The sequence below is a fragment of the Vicia villosa genome, unplaced genomic scaffold, assembly GCF_029867415.1.
Source record: "Vicia villosa cultivar HV-30 ecotype Madison, WI unplaced genomic scaffold, Vvil1.0 ctg.000195F_1_1_1, whole genome shotgun sequence".
Classification (NCBI taxonomy): Eukaryota; Viridiplantae; Streptophyta; class Magnoliopsida; order Fabales; family Fabaceae; genus Vicia; species Vicia villosa.
In genome coordinates, this window is record NW_026705064.1 from 299,132 (window position 1) to 320,800 (window position 21,669).

At 30.0% G+C, this 21,669-nt stretch overlaps 1 protein-coding gene and 1 non-coding gene across 2 annotated transcripts; both read left to right on the forward strand.

Moving 5' to 3' along the window:
• Positions 1 to 3,132: 3,132 nt before the first annotated feature.
• On the forward strand, positions 3,133 to 8,702 carry LOC131625204 (protein ROOT INITIATION DEFECTIVE 3-like). Its single transcript, XM_058896096.1, has 10 exons — positions 3,133 to 3,357; positions 3,455 to 3,568; positions 3,943 to 4,076; positions 4,178 to 4,322; positions 4,412 to 4,617; positions 5,619 to 5,740; positions 5,869 to 6,101; positions 6,204 to 6,387; positions 7,010 to 7,145; positions 8,411 to 8,702. The coding sequence occupies exons 1-10, from the start codon at positions 3,133 to 3,135 to the stop codon at positions 8,700 to 8,702; spliced, it is 1,791 nt and encodes a 596-aa protein (XP_058752079.1).
• Positions 8,286 to 8,391, forward strand: LOC131625229 (small nucleolar RNA R71). The gene has a single exon (XR_009290780.1). It is a non-coding gene; the product is annotated as a small nucleolar RNA R71 (small nucleolar RNA).
• Positions 8,703 to 21,669: the final 12,967 nt, after the last annotated feature.

The window sequence follows — 21,669 nt, forward strand, 5'->3', positions numbered from 1 at the left end:
TCTCCTTTCATACTTGGAATTGAGAGAAAATGTGAGAATTTTTCTTGCATGCAAGGTAATCCATCACCATAAGCACTTTCTTAAGAAGAAAGTAATTAATTGTTGGTGGAGCAAGCAATACTTCAAGATAAATGAATGGACGATTAAGGAAAGTTGGGATATAAATGAGGAGATTTCTTGATAACACATAGGGAGCACAAAAAACGGAAGAATGAGGTGGGATATTTTACTCAAAGAGCAAGCTGGCAACGCATAGAAGGAACCGTGAGCATCATCTTCTTCTTAAAAGAGGTGGGTTTTCTTAAGTTTTGATCATACTTAACAATATATAGACTTTAATGGCATGCATGATTTTTCTGAATTGATTCAAAAAATTTCCTGAATAAGGAGATACAACGATGTTTGTAGGAATTGAGCTAGGGTTTCCTTGAATTGAGTCAGGAATCCTATTTTGGCTAAAAACGTGGATTTTTCTTGTCCTAAGCCCCAATTTAAGGTATTTAATGATCTTAAATATTAACGGGATAAATCTATGAGTGATTTTCATTGGGGATGAAGGTGGAATATGTCATATAAGTTTGAGGTAATTTAGGTTAATAGAAATCCCAAATACTAAGTATTCCTATGGGGCTAATCTTGTCTTGTATAAAAAAGTAAATACCTTGAGTGACTACAATGATGAGGACAATAAAACACTCTTGATATGTGATTATAAGAAAGTAATATACGATTAAGAACCAAGAGTTGTTAGACATAAGTGATTTAATCATTGCCACTAGGCTAACTAATAACTATTAATTAGGCTAATTAATACTCCCTCTGTCCCAAAATAAGTGTCGTATTTGTAAAAATTATTTATCCCAAAATAAGTGTCACTTTTAGTTCCCAATACAATTTTATTTTTTATCTTCCAATTGTACCCTCTAATTAATATTCTTCATTTACTATTTCTCTCACATTACATTAATGATGATAAGAATACACCAATAACAAATAAGGATAATTTGGTAAAATTGTTATTCTCTCTCTTTCATTTATTACATTTTCTTAATCTGTGTGAAAGTGTCAACTATGACACTTATTTTGGGACGGAGGGAGTAACTATTAATTAGCCTAGCGGCAATGATTAAATTTTTTTTGGAGTTAGAGGTCTAAGTTGAATTTGGTAAGCATCCAAAATTTATTATTTTATTTCTCAAAAATGTTCTAGGTTGAAATCAAATTGGCATGCTAAGGTTTAAATTATGACAATTTACCATTAAACTATTACAAACTATTTAATATATTTTGAAGCGTTTATTATATATTTAAGTAGGCGATTTTTATTATCATCGCAACTTAAGATAAAAATTACGTGCAATATTCAAAGTGGAATAACAATTTTTGTAACAGCCACAATTAATTTTTTAGGATGGCTGGTAAGCAAACCATCACAAATTCTCCTATTTTTTTTAAATCAAGAGGCAGTTTGACAAAACCGTTGTGATAACCATGACAATACATGGGAAAAGCAATTTTAAAAAAACGGATGCAACTTATGTGTCGTAAAGGATCTTTTTCTTGTAGTGTCATATAATTGATCGCTCGTCAAAGTTAATGAAGATATTTCTACCTCCAAGTCCCTCTTGAGTGAAAATGTTCTATGTTTGCATAAACTTAAGAATAATAACAACAAAAAAGTAAATAATAAAAAGATGGCGACTTTCCACATTAGAAACAAAACATGACATAACAAAGATAGTTAGAAATGCCAATTACTTAGGCCTTGTTCATGGTGGTTTTCTATTTAATAATTTTATAAACTAAAACGAGTTTTTGTTTTGAGTTTTAAATATTTTTTTAAACTAAATCAATTTCAATTTTGAGTTATGAAAATTTCAAACAACAAAATCGATTTCCAACATAAATAATTTTTTAAAAATATTTATGATAAATACATCTTAATCTAAACAATTCATATTATTAGATTTGAAAAATAATTAAAATAATATAATATAATGGACTTTATGTAAAAATATTAATAATAGTGGTTAAAAGTAGTGGTTGTTAGCGAATGCTTCTAAGAGTGGTGGTTGTCGGAAGATGCTTCTAAGAATTGTGATTGTTGGTTGTTAGAGTGGTGGTATTGGTGATGATCGGTTGTGGTTTATGGTGGTAGAAGTTGTGTTTATAATGATTGTCGATGGTAATGACTAATTGTCAGCTTTGTGATCGATGATGGTTAGAATGATTGTCAACGTGATGGTTGAGTTGGTCATAGTGGTTGTTGATAATAACTAGAGTGGTGGTCAAATTAAAAGTGGTTAAATTAAAGATTATAGATGAATAGAGTGATGATCACAGGTGGTGGTCAGTGATCAGAATAATGATAGTTAATAGATCATAATAATTATTGGAGCAATGATCGACGATCATTGGTGGTACCGTCTTAACTTTCTAAAAAAAATCAAATTAAAAACCTTTTCTTTTTTAAATTGAGTTTTAGTGAAAACTGTTTTAAAATTAGTAAAAAAAAAAAACTAAATCTACTTTACCTTTACGAAACATGTTTTAATTTTAAAAATGACTTTCAAAACTAAAAATTAAAAAACTCACAACCATCCAAATTAATAACACATTATTCTTATTTTTTTTCACACACAAATTTTACTAAAGTTTTTTTATCTAACTTGTTAGAGACAACAACATAAATTTAATATAATTTTAGTATAATATTAATATCAAAGGCATTAAAATATATTATATTAGTATAATAACATAAGTTATTTCACTCTTGAATTTTTTTTAATTTTATAAATCATACTTTTTATGACCATCTAGTTAAATTAAAATCTAAATAGAATTGAGTAAAAAAATAGCACAACCAGTGTGAAATTACCATTTACTACCAAGCATGAAACACTTTCCTCTTTACTTACCATGCACTTTTCATCATGTGATCCTTCTAGTAACAATCAACAAGCAAACAAAACTTTTCATCACGATTCTTCTAGTAACAATCAGCAAGCAAACAAAACGTGCAAATGAGCTTATAAAAAAAGCACACACTATCAACACAAATCTTTGTCCTTTGTTTTCTCAAGAAATTCCTTTGGTCACACACCATTCAATTTTGCGATGAACATGGAACAAATGGTGGAAGAACGAGAGGCATTGGTAGCATGCAGCGATCAAAGCATGAGAATTGGAGTGACGATATGGGACATGAAAACAGGAGAAAAGATTATCCATATACCAACATGTTCTTCACCACCTTTTGGTTTGTTGTGTTTAAGAAATCAGTTCCTTGTGGCATCACAATTGAACAAACATGGATCTATGGGTGGTGGATCCATTGTTGTATGGCCCTTGAACAAGGTAACATTTTCCTTTTGCATCAAACAATACCTCCTAATTAATGATTCTTTTTTTAATATATTGATGCAAATTATGAGTTTGTGATCTAATATTTCAGCCTCATCAACCGATTATGAATAACACAGTGGAAGCCATTGGGCCAATTTCTTGCACAAAAGATGGCATATACCTTGTGGGAGGTGGTTTATCTGGAAATGCTTATATCTGGAATGTATGCAAGCAAACTTTAAACTATTTATTTATTTATTATTTTATATATTATTTTTATTGAAGTTTTTTCTTTTAAATGGAAAAATAATAATATATTAATAAGAAAGTTAAAAACCATCAAAATACGGCTCAAGAGCACTTGAATAGTGATTTATCTTTTTTGGATTATCCAGAGGTTATGGGTTAGAATAAAGTGTTATCGGAAGAAAAAAAACTACCAAAAACCCCAACACTAATCTTTAAATCACAAATCCTAAATTGTTGTTTGCGATGAATTGTAGGTGATTAATGTCTTACCGAATAAAAACTACCAAAAACCCTAAATCCTAATCTTTAAATCATAAATCCTAAAGTGTTGTTTGTGATGAATTGTAGGTGATTAATGGAAAATTATTGAAGACTTGGGCAGCTCATTACAAATCTATAAAACACATAATGTTTTCAAATGATGATTCTCTTATTGTTTCTGGTTCAGCTGATGGCATGTTGTGTGTTTGGTCCATGATAAGGTAATAATAATTATTTTTTCTCATTTTATTTAAAATTTGAACTAAATATTATAAGTACTAGAATTATATTGATGTACTTGTTGGATTCAATTTGATTGAAGTTTGTTAGATGTGGAAGAATCAGAAAGCTGCAATCCTTTATTACATCATTTGCCAGGGCATATGTCCTCAATAACAGGCCTTTTAGCTATACCTTGCAATTGTTATTCATTTATAATATCAAGTGCTCTTGATGGAACATGCAAGGTGATGATCATGAAACTATGTCAAAATTAATCTTACTAATATAAAAATTAATGAGCATGGTTTAACTAAGATGGGATATTATATTTTAGGTTTGGGACTTTATCACTGGAAAGCTTGTGCAAACTCAAGGCTATCCTTTGGCAATAACTTGCATTGCCCTTCATGAAGGTGAAAGTCTTTTGTTTTGTGGTACAAAAAATGGAACAATATTTGTCAACAAACTTGATATTGGTTTGGAAGATGGTTTTAATTCAATTATTAGAGGAGATCAATCACTTGAACTCAAAGGACACAGGTAATGACACATGTAACTTTTCATTTTTTCTATAAACTGAATATCCTGTAGGTGCAACTGTAAAGATTAATTCCTCAAGTCAGATAACTTATATTTCGTTCTTTAAATGTTTTTATTATATAATTTTATTTCAACATAAATTTTTAGAAGCTATATAAAGAGGTTAATTCATAACTTCTAACAATTTATGCTAAGGAAGGTTGGTTTAGTTGACAACAGTAGATGTGAGGACATCATTGGTAAATGTAGTGTGATAATTGAGGAAGGCCTTGAGGCAAGGGTGTGGGGCATACGAACTATTCTTCTAAAGTCACACCTCTTTTATCTAATTTGATCGGCCCTTGATTAGATCCGTTCATATCGTGTGTTTGAGGGTGTAGTGTGTAATAAGTCCACAAACAATGTCCAAGAAGTCGTAGGGTCTAACTTTCTCTTCTGAAGTTCTAGATATTAACCATCCACTCCCACGAGAATTGGGGGGAGACTTAGTTTGCTTGATCCAAGGCCCCTGAAAAGGTAAAAATACACTAGGACTTCGATACCAAAGGGAAAATCTCTAACACACAAAAAAACACTTATACAAAATTTCCCATATCATCATCGCATGTGAGATAACTCTAACTCTCAACATACCCTAAGCCTTTTACGACTCTAATCTATTTGGAGTTGTCATGCTCATTGTAATGTATAGTAAATAATTTATAAATATTTTTGTAAGTGATATTTAAGCCTCGAGAGTTACTTTAATTTGGTGAGTTTTCGGATCCCAACTCAACTAAATTTTTCGTAAAAAAAAAAGTTAATTCATGACTCATTTTCACCAAGTTAGTGAAAATACCTTCTCTACTTTTTAGATTATTTTTTCATAATTTTTATTTTTTTTATAAAAAAAATTAAGAAATATATGAAAACTTCAAAGTGATTATTTTTAAAATCTTTTTTATTAAATAATTAAAAGACTCTTAGTATAATTAACTTGATTTTTTTTCTCAACTATGAAGTGGAGCCATTATTGCAATGACATCTAGTAGGACAAGCCTAATATCTTCTTCTGAAGACTGCACAATATGCATATGGGATGTCATCAACTGGACAATCACTCGAAGGTTTAATCTTGAAAAAGGTAATTCAACTTTCTAATTACTCCTTCCATTCCTTTTAAAATTGTCCATTTTAAGATTGCGGTTATTTTAAATATTTTGATGGAGAGTTTTCATCTCATTGTGGTCTTATTTAATTTGAGATTAACAGGGAAAGTAACTAATCTCGTGGTAATACTTCGATCTTCGGCTCTCTCCACATCAAATCATACAAGAGGCTCCAATCAATACAATGTCTCTCCATTAGGCAAGTCTCCTCTACAAATCAATGGACACAATGAAACTACATCTCTTAATTCTTTGTGTCGCCTCTTCAAAGAAAAACAAACTCACATTGATTTAAGAAGCATTGGTTTATTGAGACAAAATATTTCTGGTCCACAGGTTTGTATCACTTCATCACAAAATAAATTATTTCATGTCATGCATATTTAATATTTCATGTAACTATTAGAGTTTTTCTTAATTGATGTTTCATTTGGGCAGAAAGCACATGTATCTATGGCCATGACCATGCAAATGAAAGTGGACAGAAATATTGAGAATCGTTCATGGGCAACAAAGATGGCAAAACATGTTATGGTGATAAACAGAAAGATGCAGTCACGGTTGTTGGACTTGATACATCGTAGATTGTTTTGTACTAACAAAATGAACTCTAAAAAAAGAGGTAAAAAAAATCTCATAATATAGAGTGTTTTACAACAAAAGAAATATTAAAACCTTAGCTTCAACTTGATTATGACCTAAGACATGTTTTAAGAGTGGTTGTTTAGATTTTGCATTTCATATAGTCAATGTCTTGACTTATATAAAATGGTTGAGATTATACTCAAAAGCTTCATTCTTGAGATATGATTAAAACAAATGATAATGTAAATAGTCTTTCGTATCCATGAATTAAAGTTGAGTATATGTATCTTTAATATAAATTATTTTAACATTTTAATTTATTTTAAAATAAAATAAAATGAAAAGTACGTGACATTAAATTATAGTGTTTGATTAGTTAATAATACTTATACTCAATTAAATTCGAGGGTAGTGTTCACTTAATTTTAGCCCCATCTCTCATTAAAAAGAGAAGTAGGGCCAAGTTTTTTTTTTAAAAGCTTTCAAAATAAGCGCATTATATTTAGCTCCAAATTTTAGAATTTGAAAACTTTTTGTTTTGAAGCTTTTAATTTTTGTCGGTTCTATGAACAAACAATGATCACGATCATGCTAAGTGTGTAATTTATTTGAATATTACTATTGATTTCACATATTTATTCATTTTCTTGTACATGAAGTAACACATAAAACTCCTTATTTATACATTAATGCATATTGTCCTACAATTAAGGATGATCCTAATTTATCTTCATTTGAACATGATAGGAATGATGAGTATGAACCAAAGGAAAGGGATCAAGAAGCCATAAAAATGTAGCAAAAAAATTAAGCTGAAAGTGCACTAGAGGCAAAGACTCAAATTAAATTTGTTGAGCAAGCGCCCCTCGATAAGTGAATCTGAGACGAAAATTTTCCTTTGTGAAATTGGACAAATTTGTTGTGTGAGCCACACTTCGCTTAGTGAATAGTGATGGAATCAAATATCTATAAATAAAGTATTTGGTTGTCAAAAGGAGTTAGCTTTTGATGTATAGTTCTAGTTTTGTTTTCTCACACCAACGAGAGAAAGATTGAGTGGTTCATTACACTGAAGAGAGGTTGAAATGGAATCAGAAAATGATTAAGATGTCGTCTGATGTTATTCTGCTTCTACACCTTATGTATTTCTACTTTCACTATGAGTAGCTTAATTCTCTTTTGTTGGAGTTTAATATGTACTCTATTATGACATACATGTATCACTTTTGTTCATGGTATTATGTGTATTTAAGTTATTCATTCATATTGATCTTTATTTTTGTGTTTAATGTTTATTATATTTCGATCATGTTTGTGAATCTAATATGCTATTGAGAAGCAATCTTAGGTTTAGACTAATGATTTGAATTTATGCTTAATATAACTTGATCATTTATAACATGTTTTTGTGAGCTTAGACCACTATCACTACAACATTTTCGTCTTACACAAATAAAATAAAACTGGTGCCTTAGTATATGAGAATGGTTTTCAGCTTGTTCCAAATCGAGGCGTTGTCTTAGACATTCATAACAGTTTTTGTACCAAACTGAATAGCCTTGTAGATAATTATTGTTTTAGATATCTTTAGAGAACAATTTCCAAAGTTTCCAATAGCAACGACTTCTCTCTGTTCTCAAATTAAATTATAATTGGGATATTTTAGGGAACGATTTGTAAGGAAATATCACAATATTTATAGCCTTTGTTGATTTAAAATTCGTCTTGGTAGATCATATCTATATGACTTCGTCAATTGCTACAACAACGATTTTGTAAAGCATATTTAAGTTGAATTTTGCTGCTATATTATTTTTATTTGAAAGAGTATTGTTTGTTGAGCATGTGTAACACCTCTTTTTGAATAAACATTTTTATAAAAATGTTTTAGGAATTTTAGGGTGTTACACAATGTGTATTATCAACCACTTTTCTAATTCGTGATGTGGGCATGCTCTCATTAGCTCCTTAAATCGCTTCCATGCTTTGAAGAGAAATTCACCACTTGTCTGCCTAAAGCATGTAATCTGGTTGCTAAATTATGTTGTCTTGCTCGAAAGGAAATATCTAGCGAGGAACGTTTTATTAAGCACATTCCATGTTGTAACGGAATTGAACAATAGGGATTGTAACCATGCTTTGGCTTTGTCCCTAAGGGAGAATGAGAAGTTGAATGACTTCGAGATCATCGTCGTTGTTCTCGAGCATATCAGTGAATTGCACAAAGATGGAAAAGTGCAAGTTTGGATCCTCCGTCAGGTTTCTGGAGAACTGGTTTTGTCGAACTATTTGCAGCAAAGAGGGTTTTCGAAATTAGACGCCATAATCGCAGGGCAGATAATGCTTGAATGAGGCTCCTTATTAGAGGGAACAACATAATTCTTAATCGGGAAGTTGTCGTTCTCAGCCATCTCTCTCTTGGAATTTGATGAGATCAACGTCTTACACGAAGGTAGTGCTCAATTTTGTCGATCCGTTGGGCTAGATTCTCGATGCTTCGGGTTCTTCGAATACAATTGAAAGTGTGAAAAATTAAATAAAACATAGATTGTCCTCAGTCTATACGGCAAAACAACCAAATTAAGATATTAAAAATTTTGGTCCTTAACAACAACACCAAAAACTCGATAGGCCGCAAGTATACGACTATACCAATGTAGTATAAAAGATTGTCATATCCACAGAGACCAATAACAATTACTGCTATATATTGTTCTGATGTTTATCTAAGGTTATTGAAAAAAGATTTATTTTTTATGTGAAAAAATGAAAATACGGATTTAATTCAATAATAATAACGAGAGACCAAAACGATGATTTTCGTCTACCTATGTTACTCATACAATTTACAACATTCAATCATAGCGATAACCTTTATTTTTGTAGAAAGTACTACAAGTTTAAAATCCCTTTTAAAAATACAACAATCTCTTGATTAATTAAAAATGCATTCGTTATTTAATAATTAAAAATATGAACTTTTTATGTCCAATTCCATTTTCACTCTTTCGACGCGTAAACAGTATTTCGGTGTTTATTCTTTCGTATTAAAGCTATAAATTAAAAACATTATTTTTTGAGCATAAATTTCGTTCTCGTTACAGTTAAATAATCATGTAATATATACGAGTTTCATTGGTATGACGGTCCTCACGTTTCAGACTCAAATGCGACTACTCAGACATACTGAATGAACATAAATAATATACTTTTGATGAATACTACATAATTGAAATAGTAAAAGAAAGAAGAACATGAAATTAAATAAAGATGAATTATGAATAATGAAATGTTCTGAATGAAGACTTTGTTCCAATTTCAACGATGCAGAATAATTAAACCGCAACAGAAAAGTACTTTAAAAATGCAAAAAATAAAGGTTGCATAAAATTCCAATGCATAATTTTTATGCTTTAAAGTAGAAAAATTTAGTGCTAGTAAGCTTTTATGTCAATTACATGAGTTACAATGGTATTCATAAGCATTTTCGTACTAAAAAACTGTGCAAGACAACCATAGAATATGAAGGATCTAGGTGTCATGGTGCATGACGGCCTACCCGTCATGACGTGCTGAATGTGATGCTTTTGAGTCCAGAGCTCATGACGGGCATCAGCCTGGCTGATGGCCTGCCCGTCATGGACTTCAATCATGCGCTCTCTCTTTTTCTTTGAGGCCATGGTGGCCAACTCAGTACAGAGTATGACAGTCGTCACGACCTCCGTCGACATACATTTTTATTTATTTTTCTTTGTTTTTCTTTGCTTCATTCTGTAATCAGTGTCAATCATTTGTACCTGAAATGCAGAGTAAAAAGCCACTTACCGAAGCAAAATTAACTTAAAAGACATTAAAATAAATAACAATTGAGTCAATTAAAACGGTAAAAATGCATGTTATCACTTAACTATTGTACGGGTTGGAAGAATGGTAAGGCTTGGATTTCCCGGTCAATTCTTAGAGGAGCAAGATCTTCTTGTGTAGAAACACACATAGAGGTCACGAGAACTATGTCATTCTCTATTGGAGAAGGAGGTGAAGCATTGTTAGTCTCAGCGGCACTTGCAACGATATGACGTTGAGCGACATATATGATATTCTTCGAAGTTACCATGACTTCAAGAGTTCTCATAGACGATGTCACTGTTTAATTAAAGAATAATAAACATGTAAGGAAATGGTGACATAAAGTCTTGCTACAATGAAATGAGCTTTTGGTACGACGGAGAAAGGACGGACCTACAATGGTAGCACTCCAACACATAAATCAGTTAGTGAGTGAAAAATAGTATGTTTGTGAAAATTAATTGAATACCGAAAATAATGCGATATGGTGTTTATAAGTATGAGCCGTTAAAATTGCTCAAGTGTGATTCGCCGCCTTTTACAAATAACAATTTGATTGAGTATTAAAGGTGAGAGATGTGATAAAGGATGTATTCGTAAGTTCACGACTTAGGTGTGATAGTCCACCTTTTGGAGGTGTTTTCTCCTTAAACACATGTTACTAAATTTTTTCATTGATTTCACTGAGTCCACGGTTCAAACAATATTTATATTAATGGAACATATTGGTGTTTATATAATTTCTTTAAAATTTTACAGGTCTCTAAATTTTTTAACACTTAAAATTCCCTCAAGTATAATTGAAGGGAATTTTTTTTATGCAATAATTGAAGGGAATTTACAAATGAAAAAATTAAATATTTGTCGCAAATAACAACAATCAATAAATGAGGGAATTGAATTAAAATATTTTAATTACTCAAATTTTATTTCTTAAAGTTTTCAATCACGTCGAAAGACTGTGAAAGATATTGAAAATTGTAAATTTTTTTGTTTTGTTTTATGACACAACTACTCCCAATAACATATAAGATATCAACCACGATTGTAGGTTAGCCATGTCGGGCATCACAAACGGATTAGTTTAATATTTTTCAATTAATATAATATATTCCATAATTTAGGTGTTTGGATTAACAAACATGCTAAATTTGATGTTAATTCATAATGCTCGAATCTTTTCATCACAACTTGGATAGCACCCTCACATGGCTGGCTCAAATTTGTGAAAAAAAATAAATTAAAGATAGAAATAATTGGCTCTTGGTTTGTTAAAGCAAGTTGTGCACCCCCACCCAATTTGAACTGAAAAGAGAGATGTGGTCCATTCTTAAAAGAAAATCCACAAAAGAAGATTGATGTTTCAAAAGTTAGTTTGTGAACTCATAGTGTTTAAATGAAGAGAAAGGCTAAGCTTACACCAAAAAATTACAACCACACCGTATTTGTATACGGTTGCACATACTTTTGTTTTTTTTAATAATTTTTTCTTTGCATTGAAATTTGTGTAACACTAAAAATGGTTAGGAATAGATACGGTGTAGAAATGGTGTACACAATTTAAGTGTAAAGATAGCACTCCTGTTAAATGAAATAAAGATATCACTTCTAATTAATTATTTGTTTCTATCGAGTTTGAATATGAATAATATAAATACATTGGATATGTTTGGAGAGAAATTTTGAAAGGTTTTAGAATGTTAAACTCATATTTTAATATAAATTTAAAATTTTGAAACAAATTAAACATATATATTATAATATATAATTATATAACAATTTAATTACACTTTATTTATTTTGAAAATATTTTATAACTTATTTAATTTAAAAATAAAAAATGTTCATCTTTTAGAATCTTCTTTTGAAACACTTGGAGAATTTTTTTGATATGTTTAACTTCACAAAAGAGATTAATCTCCTCAATTATGTATGAATAGTTAAAAAAATTAATACTTTTTTTTTCTATATTTTATAGACGGAGTTTATTTTGATCTCATAATTTTAAAATGGTCATTTGTTTTTCAAATTTTTTAAAAGGCATCACATTAATTCTTTTCATGACAAACAACTTTTGCTGCTATGGTAGGTGATGTGTAACATTTAACTTTTGTAACTGATTATAGACGAAATAATCAATCACACAAATTTATTTTTTGGGTTTGATGAATTTTTTACATCAATCTTCATCTTCTTCACATATTTAAAATTTTCAATCACAATACTCTTTCTTCACCTCCTTTTGATTCTTATATCCATAATCAATACTCTATGTTGAATAGTCAAACTCTCTCTAGAATATAACTTTATAGTCCGCGCAAATATTACTATATGATTTTTTAATGTGAGTAACCAAACTCTTAAACATGATAAAATGCTTTTTAAAGCATTTATTTGTTATAATAAAATAAAAATAAGAATGGCAAAAAAATTAATGATGAAACGTGTTGTTTCTGCCACCATACTAGACACTTATGTTTGACTCTCATAGTATGAACCATATCTAGATTGATGTTCTCAACTGGTTGCAGGTGACATTCCCCCAATAGATGGCAAGAGGAACTTGATTGGGTAACTAGAGGAAGTAAAGGATGTTATTAAATCAATTTAAACCAAATGGAACGAGGCTATAATCGTGAACGAAATCACTTTCCTTAAAAGTATTTCAAGAACACTCTCGATTGTCTTAGAGTTGCAACGGCCTGAATACCCAGGATAATTCAGCCTTACTCGAGTCTGCACAAGACCGGTGAAGAAACTCGAATGCAAGGAAGCTGTCTGGAAAATATATCAGAGGATAATGATTTTTTGTGTATTTCATTTTGGATTCATAAATGTGTATTTATAGGCCATGCATGTGTTGTTTCATAAGTTTGCAACTCTTGATGAAACAACACCTTTTCACCATATATTGCAATGATTCATCTATAATGACACAAGGCACCCTTTCATGAAATGTTGTAAATTTGAATTCAAAAAACAAATTTATGTAACAACCAAAAATCTATTCCCATTTTTTGTCACATTAGAACACACTATGGTAATTATTAGTTTATAATTTCCATCAATCCCCCACTTGTTCTAATAATGACAAAATTAATAATTCCAGAAATGAGATATAAAGAGTGTTAATACAGTTAGGTATCTTTCGATTTAAAACTTAACCTTAGTGAGGACAACACAAAGCTTAATCGGAATATTAGGTAGCAAAGCTTTTAAACCATGAATCCATATGATTAGACCGGTGTTGCCTTACACACACTCTTTAAAGGTTCTTCCTCTGCATAACTCGCTTAGCACTTATTTATGGCCATGTGCTATCCTGTTTCATGAATTTTTCATGAGAGAAACTCCAACTCTCACTTTGAGACGGCACCATCTCGAAATTCACATAGGTGAAGTTCATACTGTGTCCTTTTCCACGAGACACGTACCCTTGGTATTGAACTTCATTAAGAGTTTTAAAAAAAAAACTCAACCCTCGTTTTAAGGTCAACATTATCACGAAATGTTCGACAATTATCCAAATCAACGACTTGTTGTTACCCATTGAAAATCTTGAGGTTAATGTTCTGTTAACGTAAGATTGGGTTGTCGCAGCTGTCGGAACTCTTACTCAAGGAGTTTCAACCTCATACCTCTCGAAGTTGTTTTTACTAAGTCTCTGGCCAGTGGCTTAGTAAATAAATTTCCCAAATTATAGATCGATCGTATATATGCGAGTAAATGATTACATCTTTAATCAATTTTCTCACGAATGTCTAAGGCCTCAGTGCCTAGACTTTCCATTTTACACTTATCTGAATTCTCTTGTTAAATTGGCTTGACTAACACATTGTGTTAACACCTTTGAAACACTGTGCTTAACCAATGGAACTTCTGACAGAAGGTCCCTCAACCATTTAACTTCTTTGACCAGTGGAAGCGAGATCCACACACCATGGCTCCATGGTCAAGAGAGTGATTCATGTTTGCTTCTTGCTCTTCCAAGAAATCTCACCTCCAACTAGTGTAAATATCAACTTAGTTATAAATTTATGATCTTCAACACTCGATATCCAACTCATATTGGTATATCCTTCTACTATGGCAGGAAACCTACCATAATGGAGGTCAATATTTGGTTTTAAAAGATAATCAAAATCCTTGTGATGTCCTTCGAATGCTCACTATTTGGATTTCTAGTAAATCTACTCATTTACTATTTGCAACTGCTATATTGCATATAGTACATTGCATTTAGAAAACCAATCTCACTTGTGTATTCTAATATAGCCATAACTCTTACATCATCATTTTGACACTAAGATCAAATTGAATATTCACTTTTTGAAACGTGACAATTTGAACTTACCAAGAACTTTCTCAACAAAGTGTATTTGACTAAGTTCATAACCCCCACTATTTTCGCATTACTTTGATCCCCAAAAGAGTGTCAATTAATCCAAGATCTTTCATCTTGAATGTGGAAGTTTTTCTCAATATAGTGTGTTTGACTATGTTTTAAACTCCCGCTCTTTCGCTTTACTTTGATCGAAAAGAGTGTCCACTATTTCAAGATTTTCATCTTGGTTGTGGAAGTTAGAAACCTCTTCATTTCTAAGATTCCATTCATCTCTTTGATAATTATCAACATGTAATCCGTATAGAGAGACAAAGGAATATCACAATATTCTCACATGACTCTCTTTACAAACACTTGTCACAAGAATTAGATGAAGTACAAGTTTGAGATAATCATGCATGATAATGCAAGAAGGTTTTTAGATGAAGTGAGAGATGAAATCATGAGCAATTTAAAATAGTATAATATAAATTGCAATGAGTACCTTAGTTATGTTCACTTCTCTCAAGTTCTTCACTTGAATTTCTATGCTAAAACTTCTTGATCAACTTCATCATTGATGTGCATGACACTTTTGATCCTTTACTTCTTTGATAATCTTTGTCTTCATCAAAACTAAATATAAGATATATATTCTTCACAATCTCCCCATTTTTGATGATGACAAACTCTTTGAATTCTTGTTTTGATAAAATTGAAATTTCGCCCCTTACTTGTGTGTGTCCCTTTTAATTTGTGTGTTTCCTCTTTAATCGGAGAATCTTACAATGACAAAGTCAAACTTTTAATGTCATTGTTTCGGTACTTGTTTTAATCTATACAAGGATTTAACAAGCTTGTACACCTTTTTTGTTCATCAGTGGGAAGTACATAACATTCTGATTGCTCCATATAAATCTCCTCATTGAGATTTCTATTTAGGAATGTCGTTTGACAGTTACTTGATCAATAAGATCATGCCAAGAAACTAATGTAAGCGATACTTTTAATTATCGCCATCCTTGTTGGTGGTGCATATGTGTTTAAATAATCAACACATTCCTTTTGTATAAAACTCTTGGCCAATCTATCATTGTAGGTGTCTAGTGTATCATCACTATGATACTTCCTTCTCAACATCCATTTTCATCCAATGGATTTTTATCCTTTAGGTAGATTGACAAGTTCCAAGTATGGCTTGACATTATTGAATCTATTTCATCTTGGATAACATCATTCCAAGAGAAGTCCCTTGAAATTACATCTTCATTGTAACTCTTTAGGATCATCTTCCACTCGAAGAATAATAGGAATCTTACGAACAAAATTCTCACTATTTTCTTCTACTTGATAAAAGAAATATGTCGACAATCAATTTTGTTTGGTCCTAGATCCTTAGCCTTTCAGACTTTCTGCTTATTCTAAGTTCGAGTTTTTTTTTTTTAATTTTAAAAACATTGACAAACTTTTGATTGTATTTCAACGATTAGTGGAGAACCTTCCTCACAGTGTTCTTAACTTGTGGGAATCTCAAATTCCATATCCTCCGTGATAAGGTTCTCAAAATTCCACAATTCAGAATTCAATTGTTATATAAGACATGATCCATTTTCGGATGATCTTTATATGTCTTATAATAATAAGTTTCATCAAACACAAACAATTCACATAACATATAGATCATAATTCAATTGTATAATTTAAAATTATAAGCTTCAATAAATTTGATCATTTATATATACATAATCATATATATATGTGCAATAGAAATTCTATAAACATAAGATATATATACATTATATATATATTATTATGATATCAAAATAGGAATCATAATTAGATAATATAGAACTAAGTTATGTTGCTTTTATGTATAGGTTAAAGCCTTTTTAAAATAATTTAATATCTTTTAACACAGTACGAAGCCACATTCTTACTTATTGTTATACTGTGTATGTATATGCATAGATATAACTCTAATACAGTAAATGTATATTGCCTTTATTTTTATGTTTTCAAAGGTGCCACAATCGCAAACGGACACATAATAGTGCAGTTGAACCAATGCTTCTGTTTATGATAAACAAGGCAATGATTTATAGTAAATTTAAAAACAAACTTGTAATATTGCCTTATGATATCTCGGAACGGTAATTTATATATTAACATACTATAGCACTTTAACATGTTCATCAAGGTATATAATTTAAATTTTAATGTTCCGGTATCTTATTCATTTGAAAACAAAACAACTGGAAATTAGAGTATTTTTATCTCTATTTTTATCTTTAATTTTTTTTTTGAGAAAAATTAAAACGTACCCGGATTTATAACACCGATTCTTCTTGTATTCTTGATTTGGATTTGTTTTTCTCCTCTTTTCATTCTTCCATTTTATACTTTAAACAAAAACTTCGATTGCCATTCTTTGAACTACTTTTAAGATTGTTATTAAATCAATTTAAACCAAATGGAACGAGGCTAGAATCGTGAACGAAATCACTTTCCTTAAAAGTATTTCAAGCACATTCTCGATTGTCTTAGAGTTGCAACGGCCTGAATACCCAGGATAATTCAGCCTTACTCGAGTCTGCACAAGACCGGTGAAGAAACTCGAATGCAAGGAAGCTGTCTGGAAAATATATCAGAGGATAATGATTTTTTGTGTATTTCATTTTGGATTCATAAATGTGTATTTATAGGCCATGCATGTGTTGTTTCATAAGTTTGCAACTCTTGATGAAACAACACCTTTTCACCATATATTGCAATGATTCATCTATAATGACACAAGGCACCCTTTCATGAAATGTTGTAAATTTGAATTCAAAAAACAAATTTATGTAACAACCAAAAATCTATTCCCATTTTTTGTCACATTAGAACACACTATGGTAATTATTAGTTTATAATTTCCAACAAAGGAAAAAGTTGGAAGACTCAACTTCTAAAATTAGCTTTTACTGAGACAATATACGAAACTTGGAGATATAGAAATGATGTTTGCTTTAGAGACAATGTAATTAATACCAACATAAGGGCAAAAGTTATAGACAATATTGTGTATAGGAGCTGGACCAAAACTAAGTTTAGGATGTATCTATGTTGATGAATGATGATGGCTTAGACTTGGTATGTTCTTGTCATGGTTAAGTGGCTGGATCCTTAGGATCGCCTAGACAGTATAACTCTGTTATTTGGTTGAATCAAAAGTTTTTTATTAATTCGGAAAAAAATTATAATATGATTATTCCATGTTTTCTCTTACTTTTACCATGAAACATATCCTTACAAAATAAATAAGTTATTATTTAATATCATTCTAAAAATTATAATGACTAGTTATCATTTAATTATTAAAAAATATAATTTAATATTAATTATCAAAATTCTCAATAAAAAAATATTTTTAAATTGTAGAGTTTATTATTATTGATAATAATAAATAATAAATATTATTTTTTATAAAAAATATAACTATTAGCATGATACTAAACAATTATGATATTCTTTAAAGTGCAAGAATTTACATAGAATTTCAATTAAAAATTAACTATTAATTAGACGCTGCAACTTCAAAAGGGGTTTTAAGTTACTCGTCAAATTCAACGACGAATGATCGGCGAAGTAGAATTTGATGACATTGATGAGTCTTCTCCCTCGACATAGAATATCCTAGTAAAGCTTGTTAAGGAAACTCTTGCTGTCGATTCTTCCAGTTTCGTTTAGTCCTCTTTCTCCCTCATTTATCATTCCTCTTTTTCGATTTTCACATTTTTTCGATTTTGTTTATAGAAGCTTCTTTATTGTTTGGTTGAATTACTGGTCTAACTAAATAACTATTTGTCTCACTATAATTTAATTTAATGCTGAGATCTCAATAATTTTATTTTATTAAAAAATTTAGGTGAATTGAACTCCGGAGGCTCACAATTTAAGACATACCTCAAAGTTTTGAGAACTCTTATGGAGATACTTACAGATAAGGGTAAGAATATGACAGACCAACTAACAGGAACCTACAACCTAACCTACACAAGCCAGACTTTTTTTATAAGTCTCTTTAGCAAAAAGACTAGGCCACAGGCCATAGAAAAGTCTTTAAACCTATCAGACCGACCTATTAAATAAATATGAATAATTTACTTATTATTATATTATATTTATACTTTGAATTAAAATATAAAACTCAAGCTTAGTAATTTTGACGAACTTAAGAAAATTAATTGAAAAAATCTTATGAACAATGTCACAAAACTTATGTTAATAGGAAAACTTGAATAAGTCAACGCAAATAAATATTGTCTTGTTGATCTTTTAATTTGTTAGTCTATTTAAACATTAATTAAATTACCTATTTATAAATCTATTATTAATATATAAAAGCAAAAGTACCTGAAAATTACATTATAAGCCTTCTGATTAAACTACTAAAACTTTTCTTATTCTATGGGTAGAAAAGACTTTTAGCAAAATAACTCAATATTATTGATTTGACATTTATTACGGGTGATGTGGCAGCACCCAATAATTTGTTGCATTTTATATTTTTTTTATTCCATTATTAATTTGAAACGATAAACAATGGTCTACCATTAGGGTTTTTTGGAAAAGCAAAATCTCCACTTTTATTGGAATCGATAGTCTACCATTAAGGATTTTTGGAAAAGCAAAATCTCCACTACCGAACAATGCAATAAATCTTTGGCCTTTCAGTTTTCTAAACCTTTATTCCACTATATATACTAAACCATGTATTTTCAATTCTTCAAGATGTGAGTTTTTTTTATCATTCCATCTTTTTGTTGTAGCAAGTTTCGATCTTAACTTGCGGTTCGTGTGAAATAATATTTGTTCTTGCAGTTTTTAAGCATTGGCATGACTCACACTTTCAGATCTATCAATAGATCTATTTTCTCATCTTTCATTTCATCTGTTAATCGCAGTCGATTTGCTCTGCTCCCCAGATTAAACGCAACCGATTCGACACTTTAGTTTATTATTAAGGTCACATGGCTTGGAGGCATTTGATATTCAATCAATCAATTTCGATTTATACAAAATTAATGTTTTATTTTCCTATTAGTTCTGACATTTTTGTTACTGTATTGCAGTTAAGACATATGAGAAAAGAAAATTTTCATATCAACATTGTTTGCATAAGTTACATTCTTAATCGCTTATTTTGTATGATTTCATTGATGATTAAATTTTATTGTTGTTGATTAATTTGTTGTGTTTTTTTCTTCTTTAATTCAGGAACTGATGCAACTTGGAAGGGAGAGACAGGAGAGAGAGTCAGAGCTAGAAATATTAGAAATAGAATTACTCTCTGTTTAATATTAATATTAGTCATTATTTGAATACAAGTATATTATCTGACTTTGAGATAGTAGCTGCATTTGATTCACATTGTTGATTCACATTGTTTTTTCATGAGTTCTAATTAATAATGTTTTTAGCATTGACAGTGCATGAACCATACAAGTGATATATTGGAGGCACTGTCATAGTATGTCATTTTTAAACAGATTTATAGATACAATTGGATGGTTGGATGTTGTAATTACTTAGAACAGACACTATTATATTTTAGAGGTATAAATTGGAGATGCTCATCATGACTGTGATGTAAAAGTTTGTTATAAATTCATGTTGATAATTTTGATTCTTGAGGTAACTATTCGGAGCAACGCTTTGTTGGAGGATACACGTCGGTTTTTAATTTACAATTTGACTTCATCTTTATCCCTTATTTTCATATTTTTTATTATTGATTTGCAAATTAATAGTTGGTTCTGTTTTTTGTTGATGTATTTGTTAAGAAATATAGATTTGATCTGCTTAGGGCGTAGAGAAGTTGAAGGAGGTTGAAGCAGCTCTAAAGCTAGAAACAGAAAAACTAAAGACAAGGTTGACCGGTAAATCTTGATGAAGAAAAAGAGACATGTTGAAACCAAAAGACAAATAAGTTGATTTGGATTCTCAATTGGGATGTTGGAGTTAAAGGTTATTATGAACATATATTAAATATGCTGATTTTTATGTTTTTTTTTTAACATTTTACTATTATCTTTAGAAGAGGCATTTGAACGTGTGTATTTCCACATAATTAACATGCTATATCTTATTTTCTTTGGTAGATTTATATTTTAGAATTTTCATACTCATCTGTCATGAAATTTATGTTAGCAGAAACATCATTTTCTTAGAAATCGATGATGTTGGTTCTTTTACTTCATTTTGAATTTATTTTGTCCATTATCATATTTGAGTAAATTTAACAGATTTCACACTATTAAGAAAATCATTTTATTTTATTTTAATAAAAGAGAATATGAATAATTACAAAATTAAGTTTTATAAATAATTTTTTAAAAATAGTATTTTTACGGGCTACTTCTTATTATTTGGGTGACCTTTTAACTATTTAGTCTAAGTAGATTAATATTCAATCTCTATTAATTGGATTAATATAAGGAGAAAAGAATTAGATAAAAAGTTGGGCCAAACAGTCTCTTAGACATAGAAAATTGTAACTTAATTAAGAGCATAATTATATTAAATATTTATAGTTAAATTAAATTAATTTTTTGATAATCTTTAACTATACAATTGAATATATTTTTAATAATATAACTTATGATTTGTTTAAATATATATTTTCTATCTATTAAATGGTATACCGCTTGAAATTCCCACTAAACCCTTATTAATATATGCTTAATTTTTTAAAATTACAAGGACATATTCGTATAAACGTATGCAAAAATGAATAGTTACTTTCAAGCTTTCAATAAAAAATTGAATTAACACTCTGCTCATAGAGCCACCAAAATTCACATGGAGAGTGAGGTATAGACTCTACCTCAATCTATTCCACAACCACATCTCCTCCTTCTTTCAATCCACCGCTTCAAATTTCCTATCTCTCTTTAACCAACACAACCTTCCACCTTTAAGTCACAATTTATTAAAATTTTCAATATTAAGAAAAACTTTTGAAAATAATTAAATTCATTAATTATGGTCATTTTTTATTTATAGGTTTGAAAACTATTTATTTAAAACCTGTAAATAAAAAATGACCCTAATTAATGAATTTAATTATTTATTTGAAAATTATATTTACTATTTAAAACTATTTAT

Excerpts from the sequence above, each read along its gene's own strand:
- LOC131625204 (XM_058896096.1), top strand. The coding sequence starts at position 3,133 with ATGGTGGAAGAACGAGAGGCATTGGTAGCATGCAGCGATCAAAGCATG. Across the intron at positions 4,077-4,177 it reads TGTGTTTGGTCCATGATAAG|TTTGTTAGATGTGGAAGAAT; the intron begins GTAATAATAATT and ends ATTTGATTGAAG. Across the intron at positions 6,388-7,009 it reads AATGAACTCTAAAAAAAGAG|TAACACATAAAACTCCTTAT; the intron begins GTAAAAAAAATC and ends TTGTACATGAAG.